Here is an 18,418-nt window from a genome sequence, read left to right as displayed (position 1 = left end):
TAAGTAATTTACCATAAAAGACCAAGGTTTTAGGGTCCTTGTATTGGTCCCACTAGTAGTGATGTTACTCATTGAATCCAAATTAAACACCAAACATGATTCATGAATCAATCCAACTTGTATCTTGTGGTTGGCTTTTCTTTATGAATGTGCACGTGATGAAATAATCTCGGGTTATTTATCATGATTATGAAAGCATGTATAATTGAATTATATTCAATCTGTTATTCCAGCTAGGTTGAACTTAGTCTTGCTTAAATATCTTCAAATATAAAATGATATATATATGCGAAATCATTATATAAAAGATCTAGCCCCTTATCAACAAGAAATGGGTTGGTGTGTTATGTGAATCATAGACAAGTTTATATAATAAGTAATAGAAGAATAGTAGGATTCAACCTAACTTTTTTATTTTTATTAAAAAGAAATCAATTTAGTCAAGAACCATTGCTCCCTTGATTACAACATGATCAAGAATCCATCTAAGTGACATGTATCTTATCATATCTCAAGGATTTAGCAGCACAATCTTTGAATTCTAATTTGGGAGATTATGACTTTAGGATTGGAAGAACTAAGAGGAAAACCTTGGCGACTGTTGTTCTTGTTATATCCAAAGTCCAAGTGGTAAAAGCATTAAGGGCCCTGACAAGACATGGAATAAGACATGCACCTTGCACCCCCCAAAAGTTAGGTTTTTTTTTTTTATATTTAAAATAATAATAATATATTTTTTTTCTAAAATAAAAAAGAAGCAGATACAGAAGAGACAAGAATATTAATAGGGTGGCAGAAATGAATAAAATGGAAATGACATGGTAAGGAAGACAGTGACAGAATTGGAGTGCAGTGAGAAAAAAGAAGAACAAGGAAGATTGATATTATTTTCAAGATCTAAAGTTGAATGTAAATTGTACACTCAATAATCAATATGATTCAATAATGGAAACAATTGTTTAAATATTAAAGTAAGAAATTAAATAAAAAAAAAGAAGTACCATAAGGTTGGTAGCTAGCCAGCTAATGAGTGAATAACAAGGCAAAGAAGCAAGCAAAGCAAAGCAAGACAAGTAAGCTTAGCAAAAGCATAAAACCTATGCATTTATTTATATTCATTTACTATGTATATGTGCACCTACAATTTTCTAAGCATAAGAAGAGAGTGATACAATACAAGAATTTGATGATGCTTGTAAATTGCAGTGGCATTGTAGCTTGTAGGCATTAATTAACATTGAAGGGAAGGGGGTCCATAAAGGTTGAAGTTAAAAGGAAAACAGAACTGGGTCCATTCCATGAATGAATGCACAGCTCATGTCCCTTTCAACTCTCTCCACCCTTACCCTCCATCACACACCCCACTCATATTCATATATAACCCTTCTCTCTCTCTCTCTCTCTCTAAATCTCACTTTGGACTTTGGAGTCAGGTTTTGTAGCTTCACTTCAAACTGTTTCACAGGTTCTTGGCCTTTTCCTTCTCTTCTCTTTTGGCCTCAGATCTTTTCTTGTTTCTTATTCTGTATTTAGTCCACCTTTCATGGTTGTTTGTTTGTTTGTTTGTTTGTTTATGCAGTTGTGCTGGACCTTAACTTGAGTTCTCAGCTTTTCTGATTGTAATCTTCACACAACAAACAAGGATTCAGTAATTGAGGAACCTGTTTCTAGCATGGGAGTTTGTCTGAGTGCCCAAGTTAAAGCTGAGAGCCCCTACAACACTGGTATTCCTTCCTTAATTCTCTTCTTCTTGGCTATGACCCTTTTAAGTGGAAATGCCTTTTACAATAATTGAGTTTGGATATTTGTGCTTGCATGTATATCATCCAGTTTGTCCCTTTCTTCTCTCTCAATGCTTTTGAAGGAACCAAGGCAGAATTTTGATTAGCTAAAAAAGATGGATTTAAGCATTCTTTTCTTCCTCTTTCACTTGTTTAATATATTTGATTTGTTAATTGAATTTACTCTCTCTTAAACTGGTTATGTCTTCTAATTTCTCAATTTAGTATACAAAATGTCTCTTTACACTATTTTGATGCTTATGAATCTCTTGCCAATAATTGGAGCTCCACTCAGAACCAAGTGATCCAATTTGATCTATGACATTGTAATTAGATATGAAGATCCAGTGTGATTGCTCAGAGAATTTTACATTGGATTAAGACATGATATTGGTGAAGGTTTAACTGTAATTGATATAGTAGTTCCATTTGGCAGGGGTGAACTCAAAGAATGTGAGCACAGATGGGAATGATCTCAGTAATATAAACAGTAAAGTTTCGTCTACCTCGATGCCACCGACTCCACGGAGTGAGGGAGAGATCTTGCAGTGTTCTAATTTAAAGAGCTTTAGTTTATCAGAACTTAAGACAGCCACGAGAAATTTCCGGCCGGACAGTGTGTTAGGAGAAGGTGGTTTTGGTTCTGTTTTTAAGGGTTGGATTGATGAGAATTATTTGGTGGCTTCCAAACCTGGCACTGGCATTGTTATTGCTGTGAAGAGACTTAATCAAGATGGCTTACAGGGTCACAGGGAGTGGTTGGTGAGTTTAAGTCCCTTGCTTATGTTAGTTCCAAGCATGGTGAATAATTCAAGAAGCAAGTCTCAAGTTGCATTATCTCATCCATGATCTTCTTCTAAGTTAAATTGAATCAGTTTGCATAACTAAGAGGAGTTTGTTTTCAATTTTTAGGCTGAAGTAAACTATCTTGGACAATTTTCTCATCCTCATCTAGTGAGATTGATTGGATATTGCCTTGAAGATGAACACCGCCTTCTCGTCTACGAGTTTATGCCTCGTGGCAGCTTGGAGAATCATTTGTTCAGGAGTTAGTGCTCTCTGCCCATCATTGCACACAATCTTAAAGTTTCAACTTAGGACTAATTTTAACATTTGGATGTGTTATTGTAACAGGAGGCTCATACTTTCAACCTCTATCATGGAGTCTCCGTTTAAAGGTTGCTCTTGATGCAGCCAAAGGGCTTGCATTCCTTCACAGTGCCGAAACACAAGTGATTTACCGTGACTTTAAGACTTCCAATGTCTTGCTTGACTCGGTATGTGACTATGTGTGCTTGCAATATATCATAGGTTCATGGCAGAGTTTGTTTTGGTAATTTGATTAAAAGCAGGGGACATTATTTGGATTTTGGACATCATAACTGAATATATTTCTTGATTTGATTACAGAATTACAATGCAAAACTTTCGGATTTCGGGCTAGCGAAAGATGGACCAACAGGTGACAAAAGTCATGTGTCAACAAGGGTGATTGGAACCTACGGATATGCAGCTCCTGAATATCTAGCTACTGGTATGGTTTGTTTCAAGTTGCTGAACAATTTTTGCTCCCAATTTATGTTAATTCATGATTAGTATCTTTTTGGTTAGCTGGCTTAACACAATGTTAGTGCAGGTCATCTTACTGCAAAGAGTGATGTCTATAGTTTTGGAGTAGTCCTACTTGAAATGTTATCCGGTAAGAGGTCGGTTGACAAGAATCGACCAACCGGACAACACAGTCTGGTGGAGTGGGCTAAACCATACCTGGCTAATAAACGCAAGGTCTTTCGAGTTTTGGACACGCGCCTCGAAGGACAGTATTCGGTTGAAGATGCCTATAAGGTAGCCACACTCACCTTGAGATGCATATCTAGAGAATCCAAGTTCAGGCCAAACATGGATGAAGTTGTTACATTACTGGAGCAGCTGCAGGCTCCTAATGCAGATGCAGGCAACCGAAATCCTTCTTGTAACGCGTCTCGCCCTCGTAGAAGAAGCGCTGATGATGTTAGCCATAGGAGGGCCACCCCTACAGCTTACCCTAGGCCCTCTGCTTCAACTCTATATACTTGAAATTGCAAACACACACAACCTTGAAACTTAAGAAATCCTAATAATATATTGCTCTGATGCAGGGGAAAAAACATGATGCATGAACTCAGGCACTTCTGTAACTAATAGATTGTACATATGATATAATTCAGCTAATGTTGCAATTATGTAGGTACTTCTTTTTAATATTAGGATATTTTTGGGGTGGTGTAGTTTCCTAGTTTTGTTATGTTAACACTTGATTGCAAACACAAGAGATATATTTAAATGCTGATACACTACGACCTACTTTTGTTCTCATACACAATGAATGTGATGGCTTTCTTGTGGATAATAAGGACATAGTTGTTTGTTTACTATTGTAGATTGCTAGTGAGGTAGGTGAAATCCTCCTCAATTATCTTGTTAGCAATTTCAAGAAATAAGTTCGTGTCATTTTAGGCAAAATCATTCTGGCTAGAACTAGAGTGGACCAAGAGCCAAGTATATGGACAAAACACTCATCAAGGACACAGTTCTTACTTGAATGCACATTGCTGCATGTTATAGTAAGTTCCACATATGGTTTCCAACCTGTATTTATCTATATAATTTAAGATTACAGCTCATAACTAACAACTAATAATGTTGAATACACAACTTTTCTGATAAATAGCATCACCAAACGGTTTTCTTGTCTTAATAACATTGATCATCATATAGAATATAGATTTCTGAGAAGTGATAAGTGATGTTGGATTGGATTGCACTGCAATATTACTTTCCCTTACTTATATTTGACAAGTATACTTACAAATATGTTTGGCTACAGTTAACTTAAAGAATGTGCGAGATTAAAACTGTCTCTTTCAACATTCATGGTCCTTGTCATATTTAAGTTATTTCATGTGTTAAAAATATGTAAAGTTTCCCATAAAAAAAATACCAAAGTAATTGTTTTTGGTTAATAGCGCGTGAGAGTGTCATATGTCATATGTCATATGTCAAGGTTGATTGTATTTAATTACAAGATGAATAGATAATATATATTTTAAGAAACATTTCAAGTGCACCGGGGAATACCGGTGCACCAGTTGTTTTAACCGTTGATTTCAATTAATATATATTATATATATTTTTTATAATTCAGATTAACAGTTAAAATAATTGGAGCACCGGTACTCCTGGTGCACCTGAAATGTTTCCTATATTTTAAGCTGCAATTAAGGAAGATTAGAAGAATTAGGGTGAGAAGGGAGGGAGTGTAGAGGTAGATTGATTGCATTGTTAGGACGTGGCATTGCATTATCAAAGATTAAAGAATGGTGTGATTGTGTGAATGTGAATGTGAATGTAAATGTGAATTTGATGCACTCACTAGTCACCACTTTTATTTTCGTACACTGTCCTTCCAGATCCCCTCTCATTCTCATCTCTCTTTTTTTTTTTTTTTTTTTTTTTAAACAAAGAGAAAATTGGGACCACTGAGTACCGGTGCTCTGCAGCCACACAGTAACCTCTTCTCTTTTGTTTGACCATATAACAGAATTCAGTTTTTTAAAGCCTAATGATAGAGAGACAAAAAATATAGATAGAAGTTGTCTTATTTAGCATTCATTAATTGTCGCAACAATTAATAAATGTTAAATAAGACAAGAACAATTAATGAATGTTAAATAAGACAAATTTTGACTGTTTTTGTCTAATTTTTTTTAGTTACAAAACATTTTCGAATAGAATATTAGTCTGGAAGAACAAATCATGACCATATTCATTAGAGCAAAGCTTCTAGAACCAAGACTTATTTCACGCGCAAAGAAATTGAGTTTATATATGTATCACTCATCAGCCATTAGTATGGATATTCACGTTCAATTCTACGATGATAGTGAAATAATAAGCTCGCTCATAGTGACTAAAAACATGAATAAAAGTAGCGAAAATATTTGGTAACAAAAGAAAATCAGCCAAAAATAGTCATAACTTATCTTATTTAGCATTCATTAATTGTTGCGACAATTAATGAATGCTAAATAAGATAAGTTCTGGTCGTTTTTTTTGTCTCCCTAGCATTGCCAAAAAATACTTGGTTACAATAACCAAACGCGTGAAAAAATTTACATTATTATTTATAAAAATGATTTTGTTTTACAAGAAAGCGAAAAATGAATGACTAAAAAAGAAATTGAAAGAGCAAAGTAGAGAAGGAATTAAATGATGTTTGTTAACCCTAGGTAGGTAGGTAGGTAGTAGGCTAGAGGAGCATCTATAAATGGTTGCAGTGGAGTGATACTTTTGTGAGTAGAGTTGTAGACCCAAGATGATAGTCTCTGATAGAAAGATATACAAGATAGTACAGAAGTACTCCTACGTGTCAGCCTTGGGACGTGGACTCATACCAGATTCTCCACTCTTTTCCATCAGCTTTAACACCTCTTCACACCTCATTCATAACCATACGCATGCATATGCCTAAGCCAGTAACTAAACCATTTCCTCGTTCATTTCCAACTAGAAAGCCTACGTCACTCCCTAAACCCTAACTAAATCTTTCACGTACTAGTTAATAAATCAACTCCATCATTTCATATTTCACACATATATAAAATAATAACAGCTATTTTTTGTACATAAATTCATCGCCTTCAAAGTCACTCGTTAAATCAAAGAAATGGTAACAATATAGAGTATTATAAGGAAGGGCAATTAAATATATTAATTAATTAATGATAATAACGGAGAAGATGAACATGATGATTACCAAGTGGGAAGTGCATATATTCCTTGTTTGGTTAATGAAAGTGCATGGGGGTTGACGTACTGAGAACTAAGCTTGTTGTTAACGTTGATGGTGTTGCGCAGTGGTGGGGTCACGAACCTGAAAGAAGGAACGGTTCTTGAGAACGATGTCGTACAAGTGGAAATTCTTCAACTTGGAGAACCTCTTGGGGAGTGAGATGAGGTGTGTGGATGAGTCAGATCGGTGGAACTGGATGAGCTCAGGGTTTTCCGAGTTAGGGTAGCGAGTCCAACCGAGTTCGGCGAGTCGCTCTTCCAGCTCATCGTAGGAACGAATCACCTGGTTGCTTGGCAGGTACACCAGCACTCTGGGTCTGGCACCGGGAGCGGTGGCTGTTCCCGCCGCATGCGGTGGATCCCTCTGCTCGAAGGATTCCCTTGTCGGGTTTGTTATGAGCCTCGTCACTCCGTTCTTGCCGAAAACCCAGACCCCAGACATTGCTGCACCTGCACGTGAATCGCTTTCGATGACCACTATTCTGTGAGTGGTGAGTGAAAATGGTCAATCCATTATCACACTTATATAGTTATATACCACGCTTCATCAATTTCGCTTATTATAACATTTATCTAATTTCATAAACCCTATTAATAACACATCTTTCTTCAGCCATATTTAACGTTAACATATATCACCAATGCGTCCAACTTAGTTTATACTGGTTATCCATAATTCTAGCTAGCTAGCTACAAAGATATAACATATAAGCCTTCAAGTAGACGTGAAATTATAAAAACTTTAGGAGCCCAAGGTAATATTATGGGATATAATCTTTGGGAATGGGTAAATTAAAATTTAACTTTTTTTTTTTTATCGAAGATAGGAAGAATAGAACTCGCGAACTCTTAAGTAAGTATAGAAAGATTATACTATTTGAGTTATAATTTATTAATAATTAAAATTTAACTTGTGTGAGAGATGCTTACACATTAGTATGCTATTTTTTGTTCTAATTATTCACGTAAAAAATATTAAAAATATAATATTCTTTTCAAAAAATATACCGTTAAAAATCTAATTAAATTTTTCATTGTAAATATCTTCTATTTGTAAAAAAAAATCATTAACTCTAACTTTTTATACTAGCACATTATAAAATTTGGTATAAAAAATTAATTACAAAAAATACAAAGATATAATTACAAATTTAATAAAATTATAGAGGTTAATAGAATAAAATTATTTTTTTTTCATGATCAAAATTCGTTGTCTAATATGGTGATCGAGTTTTTTTTTTTTCTAATTCATAAGTATTTCAATGGATATGATACAGTTTAATATTTTTATAAATAAAAATTGAATTCTCAACATTTAGTTAAAAGAAATTCATTCCGCTTAATTATACTTTTCTAGTTCTTTTTTAGTTTTTTTACACCAAAAGTATACTTAGTTTTTTAGGGTCATTAATATTTTGTTGTGGGTTTCAATGTGATTAAAGTTATTTCTTTTTTAACCATATGAGATGGGCCTTAGGCCCAAACAACGAGAAATTACCGCCCAAAAAAATAGCTTTTTACTCTTATGATGATGCCATGATTATGAATAATTGAATATATACATGTTTAACGTAAAAAGGAAATTAAAAAAAAAAAAAAAAAACCTTGATGTTTCCCCGCTACAACTAAAATTCTTCCTACAAGTTCGTTGATTATTGCTTGGGAACCCCCTCTCTAAGTTGCACTAGAATCAACACAATGATTGGTCTATAGGGATTTCATGGTGGTAATTCTTGTATCCACATCAAAAGGTCTTTATTTCAATTGTGAATTTATTATCATTTACCATTACGATTATAAGATAAGATGGGATCCTAAAAGAAGAAAGGTGTTTGAAAATTGCTAATATTTTCATTTTTTTCAACCAATGGAATTGCTGGAATTTTCACCAAAATTACTAGAAATTATCTTTTAACATAAAAATAGAATTATGGGGAAAAAAGAAAAAAAAGGGAAAACGGAAGGACGCATGACATGCACATTGCACCGAGTGCAACGAACCCGGTCTCTCACTCTCACTCTCACTCTCACTCTCTGAATTGAATGAAATTTCAAATTTGAAAAGAAACCCTTAAACCCAGCCTTCCAGCAAGCAGCCACCAGCGTCCACCGCACTCCAGCCGAACCATTCTCCTCGCCGTCGTCGCTTGTGGCGGGTTCTTCTCATCGTTCCTCTTCTCTCGACGTCAAGGTCGAGCTCAAAGCCTCAAACTCACCGCCGAAAGCCCGAAACCCTTCTCGCCGTCGCACGAAGGTCGAGCTCGTGCCATTGCCGTCGCCGTTAAGGCTTGCTGGTCGTCGTCTCTTCGAGATCTCTCTCTCTCTCTCTGCCGAGCTCAACGTTCCTGCTTCGAGCACTCTCTCTCTGTCGAGGTCAACAGCCCTGCTTGGAGCTCTCGCCGCCGGTAAGCTCTCTATCTTCAATTTATTTTTGCTTGTTTAATTCTGAGTTGGAGTCGGGTTCAATTGTGAGTTGCTGGGATTAACTCTGAGTTGTTGAGTTAATAGTACTGATTTTGTTGATGTACGTTTATTCTGAATTGTTGATTTTCTGAAATGATGATGATATTGTTGCTGATATGTTGTTGGCTTGTTGCTGATTTTCTGATGATTACTGATTAGGTGATGATTAGTGCCTTTGTTTAATTCCAAGTTGGAGTTGGGTTTAATTGTGAGTTGCTGGGTTTAATTCTGAGTTGCTGAGTTAATAATACTGATTTTGTTGATGTTTGCTCATTCTGAATTGCTGATTTTCTGAAATGATGATGATGATGATGTTGCTGGCTTGTTGCTGATTTTCTGATGATTACTGATTAGCGCCTTTGCTGCTCATTTAACAGTTGTTAATCCCCAATTTTAGAAACTGAGTTGCTTTCTTCTTGTTGAAACTTGTTTAAATTTCTGCTTTGGTTGGAAACTGCGGGTGAGTTAGTGAACGGATACAGACAAATGAAATTAAACGTTGTTCTTGATCTTGTATAGTATGCATGAGATGATTTGGCATAATATTTGAAAATCTGATTTCAGTTCACATTGGCAGATGTCCAAAGTGTCAGAACGTATGACTGAGTCTGAGTTGAAAGATTATGAGTATAGTTACTACAAGGACTTGAAGAAAGAGTCTATTGTAGTGAAAATATCCAGTTCAACGTATAGGTGCCCCTTTTGCCCTGGCAAACAGGATTGCAGTTTGAGTGAGCTTTCCAAGCATGCATCACGATATGCCTCCAGTTCGATGAGCAGGGGCCAAAAAGATAAAGCAAAGCACTCTGCTCTTGACAACTATATCGTTAGATATCTTGATGTTAAGAGGAGGAGGACATCAGAACCTGCAGAACCTGTTGAAAAGGATGATGTTAAGAGGAGGAGGACATCAGAACCTGCAGAACAGAGGAGGAGGACATCAGAACCTGCAGAACCTGTTGAAAAGGATGATGTTAAGAGGAGGAGGACATCAGAACCTGCAGAACAGAGTAGGAGGACATCAGAACCTGCAGAACCTGTTGAAAAGGATGATGTTAAGAGGAGGAGGACATCAGAACCTGCAGAATCTGTTGAAAAGGATCAGATGTTTGTCTGGCCTTGGATTGGTATCTTGGCAAACATTGCTAGGGAACTGAAGGGTGATAAGTACACGGCAGGAAGTGGCAGCAAACTGAGGGATGAGTTGACACGAGATGGATTTCGTCCCTTGAGAGTTACTCCGTTATGGAACTGGCGTGGGCATTCCGGTTTTGCTGTTGTTGAGTTCAACTCAGACTGGGAAGGTTTCATAGATTCAATGAACTTCGAGAGGAGCTTTGAATCTAAACGCTGTGGTAAGAAGGACTACTACAGTGTGAGAGACCGAGGTAATAAAATTTATGGATGGGTAGCCCGTGAAGATGACTACCACTTTAAGGGTATAGTCGGTGAACATCTCCGTAAAACTGGGGATTTGAAAACTGTTTCTGGAAAAGAAGCAGAGGACAAAAGGAAAACAACTAAGCTTGTTTCAGGGCTGGCTAATACTTTGAAAATGAAGAATATAGAATTGGAACAGGTGACAAGCAAATATGATGAAATTAATGTGTCTCTGAAGAGAGTGATGGAGCAGAAAGAGGAGATGATTAAATCATTTAATGATGGTATGTCAAATCTTTTAATGAATTCCTAATTGTTTATAGTTTAATAAATTGGTCTATTACTTTTATTCTTTACTTTTATGATAAGTTTGTTTTGTTTCTCCAAATGGGATGGTGAAATATATGGTTTTATATGGTTCTCTCTCTTTTTGTTTCTTATGGTAGCTTACAGGTTAAATTGGAAGATATAAATAGTTATGTACTTATGTTAATTCTGGAACGTTGCTTACTCCTTTCTTTATCTTCTATCATTAGAAATAAATAAGATGCAGCAGATTGATCGGGATTATCTGGAGAAAATTTGCAAGGATCATGAAAGAGACAGAGCACATTTAGAGAAACAGAAGAAAGAACTTGAGCTCATTGAGAGGGATCTGAAGAAGAGGGAGGTGCAGAATGAAAATGAGAGAAGGAAGCTATTTCTTAAGAAGAAAAATGTAATTTATTTTCCTGTTTGAGTTCAGAAAAACCATATCTTTTGTGTAAAATTTGGAGGACCACTCCCAATTGTTTTAATTGTTATTATACTGGCATTTGCAGAATGAAATGGCTATAATGGAGCAAAACAAAGCTGATGAGAAAATGATGCGTAAGGCTGAACAACAGAAGGTATAAATTCCCTTTCTCATTTTAGATACATTTGGATGTCTACTATTGTTAATCCAGTTACTTGTGTCCAAGTTATTCACTGTGCCATCTGGGGGGTTGAATATTACAGAGGGAAAAGGAAAAGCTGGATAGAAGAATTCATGAACTACAAAGACAACTTGATGAAAAACAAGCATTGGAGTTGGAAATTGTGCGTCTGAGAGGGGCTGTTGAAGTAATGAAACACATGGAGGAGGATGAAGGAGAGGAGAAGAAGAAACTGGAAGCAATCAAACTGGATCTGCAGGAAAAAGAGGAGGAAATGGAAGCAGTTGAAGGACTTCAGCAAACTCTTGTTATCAGGGAGCGTAAAACCAATGATGAGTTGCAGGATGCTCGCAAGGAATTAGTAAAAGTAAGTACGTTGTCCATGCATAAATGTTAATGTCAATAAGTCTTTTTTGCCTTTCAGCTCTTTCAGTGGTCTGAAAATTCAACTTCAGAAAGTCTTTGATTAATTGTTTCTAGCAATAATAAGCTTGCTTGCATTTTTAAACAAACTTAAAATTCACAGGAAACATGAGAAAAATTATAGGCATATTAATGTAGACAAAACAGCTTCCATTATCCATATTACTGCTGGCAGGATGCTTCATGTTTAGTAGTCTATACTAGATGATATTTTGATTTTCTTAAATTCAAAAAAAATGATAAAATCAGATTCAGGACAATGAGAAAGGTGATTTGCTGTGATAACATGTAGCTCTCTGTTTGGCCATGTATTTTGTGTGATATTATCCTGCTATTTGGGAATCAATGTGGTTGCTAACTTCTGCTTTGTCAGTTCGTTACAGAGTTATCAGGTGAGTCAGTTCTAAATTTCTAACTCAGCATGTTTATCATCTTAAATAAAAAATGGTAGAATCATGCTATGTCTGCAAAAGCCCAGATGTGGTTTATATTTTGCCATCTTGTACTAGTTTGTTGCATTTCGCGTGACCTGTGACTTAACCTTCTAGCTAAGTAATATCTATATTTTCAACTGGTTAGTTGTTGATAGCGTCACTTGGTTGGTTTTGTTGTTTCATTTTTGGTGAAGTAATCTGATATATATGTATTTTTTTTTTTCTTTAACACAGTTTATGAAAGAGAAGTCAGCTCGTGCTTTCATTCATGTGAAAAGAATGGGAGAACTAGATAGCAAACTGTTTGTGAATTTAGTTAAGAGAAAATTTGATGGTTTAGAAGACGATGAGGTGCAGATAAAAACAGTGGAGTTGTGCTCTCAATGGGAGGATTATCTTAGAGATGCAAATTGGCATCCTTTTAAAGTTGTAACAGATAAAGCAGGAAATGCCAAGGTACAATGACTTCAAGAATTGCATGCCTCTTAAAGTATATATATATATTCCCATGAACTGTTAATTTATCCATTTAATTGTGGACATTACCCCGTACCTTACTGGCTATACTAGTTAACAATCAAATAGACCAATGTATCATTTCATTATTGGCACCTTTTTCCTCTTACTCTTTCTTGTATGCAATGCAGCATGATGTAAACTATGTTGGTTATACTTTGTAGGAAATTTTAGATGAAAATGATGAAAAATTGCGGACTTTGAAGGATGAATTTGGTGAGGAGGTCTTTGAAGTGGTGACTAGAGCTTTGTTAGAGTTGCATGAGTACAATCCTAGTGGTAGATACCCAATACCAGAAGTCTGGAATTTCAAGGAAGGAAGAAAGGCATCTTTGGAGGAGGGTATTTTAGATCTGATTAAGCAATGGAAAGTGTCAAGGCGAAAGAGAAATTGACGCTTTTCTTTCGGTGGTTCTACTAGAATTGAGATAATTTTTTGGGTAAGCTGGAGGCCAAAAGCCCAAAGTTATCAGAATTGAGATTGATGTACAGAACTGACAAATGCTTTGATTCAGCAAAATTGGATTTACTTGTCTGGCCCCGCTGGGCTTTCTAAATCCTTTCAAGACGATTCAAACATGCATACAAAACAAATTTCAAACAAGAAATAAAACTACACTTAGTGTTTCGTGTTTATAATTAGCTTTCTTTTTCCATGGGAGGTGCTACTGGAAATTTTTTTTTTGCAGTATTCATTGCCCGAACAAAAATTAAAGTTGCTGATGTGGCTGTTACATCCCGCATTGCTCTCTTAATTACGCGGATACTATGATGTGATGTCACCTGATTGGATGTTAATTGTATTATTTTATTTTATCTAAAGATTAGCCTAACAACATTTGTTAAAAGAGATAATAAGAAACTTTTGTTCTTTTAGTATATTTTATCCACGAGACTTAAAATATTTATATTTCTAATAAACCTTTTTACCTGTATTATTTTGACAAATGTCCCAAGATATTTTACATCTAGTACCAAGTCCATGATTATTAAATTACATTGTAATGCGAATGAATGATGTACGAGTTCTGAGCTGTACAGTACTGTATTTCATAATTCATAGAGCTTTGTGTTTGTTTTCCTTGTTCTTACTCTCCCATGTGATTTTTGTTCTCCTGAGATGAATACCCGAAGTTGGGAGTTGCGCCTTCATTCATGGGTCATTTGTACAGGCGAATAAGTGTATTTGTCAAGAATAGTGGGTCACACATTTGAGTTTGACCACAAAACATTCAGTCCCAACGAATTGCATGTAACGTGGAAAACAGCAGATTGTTCAGTCAGCTTTGGAATATTACATGACTAGGTCCAAATCTTATTTGCCAACACCATATGCATTTATAAAATTTTGCTTTCTCATTGGCTCAAATAACTGGATGGGATTCGAACCTCGCCGCTTCAGATCTCTATAAACTTCTCTTTTACAGTCATTGGTGTAGTCTTATGAATTATTGTCAGGTATTATATTGATCAAATAACTTTAAGGACTTATATTAGCACTACACTAACAAATATTTAGTTATTTTAAAAAGTTAATGACTAAGTTTATGTCATATATCAAAATAAACATTACTTCAAAGATCATCTATCATTTGTGGGGTAGTAGTTTTGCACTAACTGCAATTTAAATCATTACACATCCCTACCAAAAGAAAACAACATAATTGCATGTAGTAGAATGAATGAAACACAAACCAACAAAATACATTTTTCTGATTCGAGCGTATACAAGTTAACCACAACACATGCCCTTAGATACATAATGACATAACAACATAACACCATCCCATTTCTAATTTTGCCGCGGGCTACTACTTTGCTTAGCCGCTTCAGCATTCCTTACTCCTCTTCCGTTCCCTCCTCTTCACTCTAAAATCTAACACACAAACTGATAAAAGAGTACAAACTCATGCACGCACCCCAAATTAAAATTATATAGCAATATCATATCAAACCCACCCACCCAAAAAGGACACAAAAGTCAACAAGTCACAACCTGCTGTCACTCACTCACTCCCCCTTTCACAGTCTCCAAAACATTCAGTCAAAAATAAAATCCAGCATTCTAATCGCTATCAAAATGGGCGCCAGAAGGGGGGTAAAAAAAATATAATAAAAAACTGACATTAGACAATTGGTTGGAAGCCAAAAAAAATAATAGCCTTGTCCATTTCATATAATCATGAGCATAATCATAATCATAGTGATAATGATGGGGTAAAAAAAATATAACACTATATAATTATGATTGGGTGTGAGTGATTAGCGACTTAATAAGGTTAAACCCGGAAATTCTTTCCGGTAAAAGTTTGACCGAACTGCCAGTTGGAGGGAGCAATGTTCCAAGAGGTGGAGGTGCGACGGTCACTGGCGGTGACACGGAAGGACAAGGCTTGACCCACTAAGACCGCGTTTGACTGCCAGTTCTGGCCCCAGTTCCTGCTCATTGGCATCCACCCGGTTCTTGAACCCTTCACGTACGTCCTCACTATATCCCCTGCACCCGCGACGTTGCTGATCAATACCAAATTGAAGTAACGGAATCCGTTAATTGTGAACCTGATCCCACCGTGCTTTCTACATGGCACCCTGCGCAATTACCAATTCATCACTATTACTAATCACGTTGGGGAAAAAATCATGTGCATTTGTTTTGACGTAAAATTGATAGTTGTGATTAACTTCAAATTTATCAAATTATATAAGTTTTCACCTACAGAAAATAAATAAAAAAAAAAGCAATAAATAGGGTCCACTTCACCCCCACCAAATCTGCTACTAAAAGTCAAAAAGACCTTACACACACAGTGCCGAGATTCCTCCTTTTTTTCATGAACACCCGGTCTCGTGCCTATGCTTTACTTTTATCTACTTTTATTAAGACCTACCTATGACTAGTGTTATTTTATTTTCGCTCATTTTAATTAGTAAAATGTTAATGTTGGAAAGGAAAATGCAGTAGCAAATAGCCTTTATCTTTCACTGCATAGTTTTAAAAAATGTGGAAGCTAAGCTTAACGTGAAGTTAATAGTTGAAAATCGTTAGTCAAAGCTATCAAATCATTTAACTGAGTCTAAATTATTAACTTTACCAGAAGTTATTTGCACATGAGGTTTCAGTTTTAAAGAAATATAGAAGTAATGGTACCGGCGATAGGCAACGGGGACGATGCCGGCACGGTACTCAGCGATCTTGAGGAACATTGGCATGGCAAGATCGAAGTGAGGTCTGGGAGGGTTGCACCAACCGCCATTGTCACTTGGGAGTGCGTAGTTTGGGGGGCAGAAGTTTGTTGCGGTTATGAATATGGAAGGGCTGCCGGAGTGGCACCACTGCCTGTCGTTGGCACACTTGATCTCAAAGCAGGCACCGCAGCTTAGACCGCTATTGAAGAGCGCCGTGCTCAGCGCCGCCGTGTTCACTCCATATCCTTGGCTATACAGGTTTCCGTACCCACATGCTCCCCCTACACACCCACACATACATACACTTATAAACTATCAAACTCAAAATTAAGTAGAGAATAATGTTACATACCCATGGCCAATAAGTAATAGCTCAAACGGCATAATCTCCCACTACTCAATTAAAAGGTTGCGGGTTCGAGTCTCCTATCTTTAATAAAAAAAAAAAGTTACATACCCATGGTTCCCGAAGCGTCAGATCCTCCGTAGAATGTGGCGTGAGCAGTTTGCCAAGCACCACCGGAGTACACTCCTGGGATTCTAGCCTCCACCATCCACATTAGAGAGATGATGAGAGATCCAATAATGTTGACCACATTGCTGGCCATACCCCCTATTTTTCTTGTTTACAATGTTATTAACTTATTATTATGTTTGATACCGAGAGGTGGATGGAGAAAAATGTGGGAGCAGTGTGTGAAATACTTATGGTAACGGATTGGGGGGTTTGGGGTTAGTTATAGTTACACACTTAAACACACTCTACAGTGATACAGGGGCACCATCTGGAATTTTCACATTACACTTTCCAATTGTGTTTCATTTCACACCCTACTCCGTTTCATTGTGGGCTCCACAAATATATTACATTTCTGATTTCTCTCTCTAATTATTTTGATTTTTGTCGTTGAGATAGTGAGGGACACCATTCTCCCATCAACTGAATACGTGGCCACAATAACAGATAATGTGAAAAGGACGTACAGTTTGCGACGAATTCAATTCAATATCCAATTAAGTCCATGGACATAAGAGCCCACAGAATCGAACTAATATAAATTACGAGGTTATAGTTACCGTAACCAAACCAAAGTACTATTATTAGCGTATATAACTTCAACTTGAGACTTTAGACACTATAATATTCACTAATGAGTAATTTGTCACACTAACTTTAGTTTATTATAAGTAGGCTCTTGGAATGCGAAATGTTGAAGTAGCTAGAAATTGTTATTGTTATTATAATTATAATTGTGAAGAACATATATGATTATAGTGTCAAAGGAGGCGAGATTAGGGTAAGACTTTAACTTGGCGTGATGTGCGGTGTGATTGGAATACAAGTAGCCAAGTAGAGAATGACTAATGAGAGTACTAAACACATAAGACGAAAAATTAAATTAAAACGGTGGGTCCTGCCCCTTAATCACCGTAATCTTCGTTCAATTATATTCCTGCTTCTCTTTCTCCAATTTCTCATCCATTCTTCAAGCTTCAAATCACACATTTCTATTTATAATTAGACAACTAATTAACTATTAGTAGTTGTAAGAGTCAATCAAAGACTATTGCATAAATAGTAAGCACTTTAGTCTTGTGTCATTTCTAAGAAATAAAACTATCCGCTAATTATTTGCGTTTAAATAAAAAAAAATAGAGGTTAATAATAAGTTGGTAGCATTGGATGCCTTGGATTCAAAAGAGGACTGATGATTACTAGCTATGTTCCTGTTAATCTCTTAAATTTTGTTAGTTGTTCATCATTGGATTCCTCCTTTTGGAAAATTTCTCATTTTCATTTTTTAAACAAATCTCACTTGGAAGGGAGGGAATTTTCGCTATCATTTGAGTCGGTGCAAATTGCATTATTCCATGGGCGATTCATCATGCCCCCAACAAATAGCGTTATTAAATTCAATTTATTTCTGAAAATGTGAAACCAACAACACAAAATGAACCACATACAATTTATCATCCTGAAAAAATGTTAATTAATCATTCTAGAGTTATATCATTCACACATGGTAGATCGGATCGGTACACAAATAATCAATGCTTACCCAAAAACATGAAGGAATTTGAATGGTGGAAACGTTTTCTCCACAATCTTATTTTATTGTAACAAAATGTGAACCATATGCTTTATTAAGAACATATATATATATATATATATATATATATATATATATATATATATATATATATTTATTTATTTATTTATTTATTGAATCCCAAACCTTTTTACATGGATTACATGAAGGAAAAAAACATATTAGGATCTGAATTGTTGTTTACTTTTCAAATTTTGTAGGTGCAGATAATAATCAGATTTAATTGTTCATGTGGAAATATGATTACGAGTTAATTAATTATGGGTGGGAAAAAGAAAAAGAAAAGGAAAAGGAAAACAGTGAGATTTGCGTGATGCTGACTAAGGTGGTGAGATTGTCTAACTTTGGCTCTCCAGTTAAAGTCCAAACCTTATAAA

General features: G+C 35.9%; 4 protein-coding genes across 5 annotated transcripts; 2 read left to right on the top strand and 2 right to left on the bottom strand.

Moving 5' to 3' along the window:
• The first annotated feature begins 1,036 nt into the window (after positions 1-1,036).
• Positions 1,037-4,170, top strand: LOC107613491 (putative serine/threonine-protein kinase PBL9). The gene is made up of 7 exons (XM_016315510.3): positions 1,037-1,465; positions 1,580-1,724; positions 2,218-2,543; positions 2,694-2,829; positions 2,916-3,058; positions 3,192-3,315; positions 3,418-4,170. The coding sequence occupies exons 2-7, from the start codon at positions 1,673-1,675 to the stop codon at positions 3,855-3,857; spliced, it is 1,221 nt and encodes a 406-aa protein (XP_016170996.1). The 5' UTR covers positions 1,037-1,465; positions 1,580-1,672; the 3' UTR covers positions 3,858-4,170.
• Positions 4,171-6,654: 2,484 nt separating this feature from the next.
• On the bottom strand, positions 6,655-7,053 carry LOC107610256 (flowering-promoting factor 1-like). The gene has a single exon (XM_021109455.1). The coding sequence runs from the start codon at positions 7,051-7,053 to the stop codon at positions 6,655-6,657; it is 399 nt and encodes a 132-aa protein (XP_020965114.1).
• A 1,541-nt stretch (positions 7,054-8,594) lies between these two features.
• On the top strand, positions 8,595-13,665 carry LOC107612767 (factor of DNA methylation 4). Of its 2 annotated transcripts, none has more exons than XM_016314498.3 (7): positions 8,595-9,016; positions 9,652-10,738; positions 10,991-11,172; positions 11,276-11,344; positions 11,454-11,738; positions 12,463-12,684; positions 12,909-13,665. In XM_016314498.3, exons 2-7 carry the CDS (start codon positions 9,652-9,654, stop codon positions 13,137-13,139), a joined length of 2,076 nt encoding a protein of 691 aa, XP_016169984.1. In that variant the 5' UTR covers positions 8,595-9,016; the 3' UTR covers positions 13,140-13,665. The 2 variants fall into 2 exon arrangements, with proteins under 2 accessions (XP_016169984.1, XP_016169985.1); XM_016314499.3 differs by having other exon boundaries at positions 8,623-9,016; positions 9,639-10,738.
• Positions 13,666-14,313: 648 nt separating this feature from the next.
• On the bottom strand, positions 14,314-17,087 carry LOC107612770 (expansin-A4). Its single transcript, XM_016314503.3, has 3 exons — positions 16,388-17,087; positions 15,893-16,211; positions 14,314-15,333 (listed from the first exon to the last, which is right to left on the bottom strand). The coding sequence occupies exons 1-3, from the start codon at positions 16,536-16,538 to the stop codon at positions 15,024-15,026; spliced, it is 780 nt and encodes a 259-aa protein (XP_016169989.1). The 5' UTR covers positions 16,539-17,087; the 3' UTR covers positions 14,314-15,023.
• Between the last annotated feature and the right edge of the window lie 1,331 nt (positions 17,088-18,418).

The sequence above is a fragment of the Arachis ipaensis genome, chromosome B8 (assembly GCF_059453495.1).
Source record: "Arachis ipaensis isolate K30076 ecotype BB chromosome B8, ASM5945349v1, whole genome shotgun sequence".
NCBI classification, from domain to species: Eukaryota; Viridiplantae; Streptophyta; class Magnoliopsida; order Fabales; family Fabaceae; genus Arachis; species Arachis ipaensis.
This window is presented reverse-complemented; position numbering and strand designations above follow the sequence as displayed.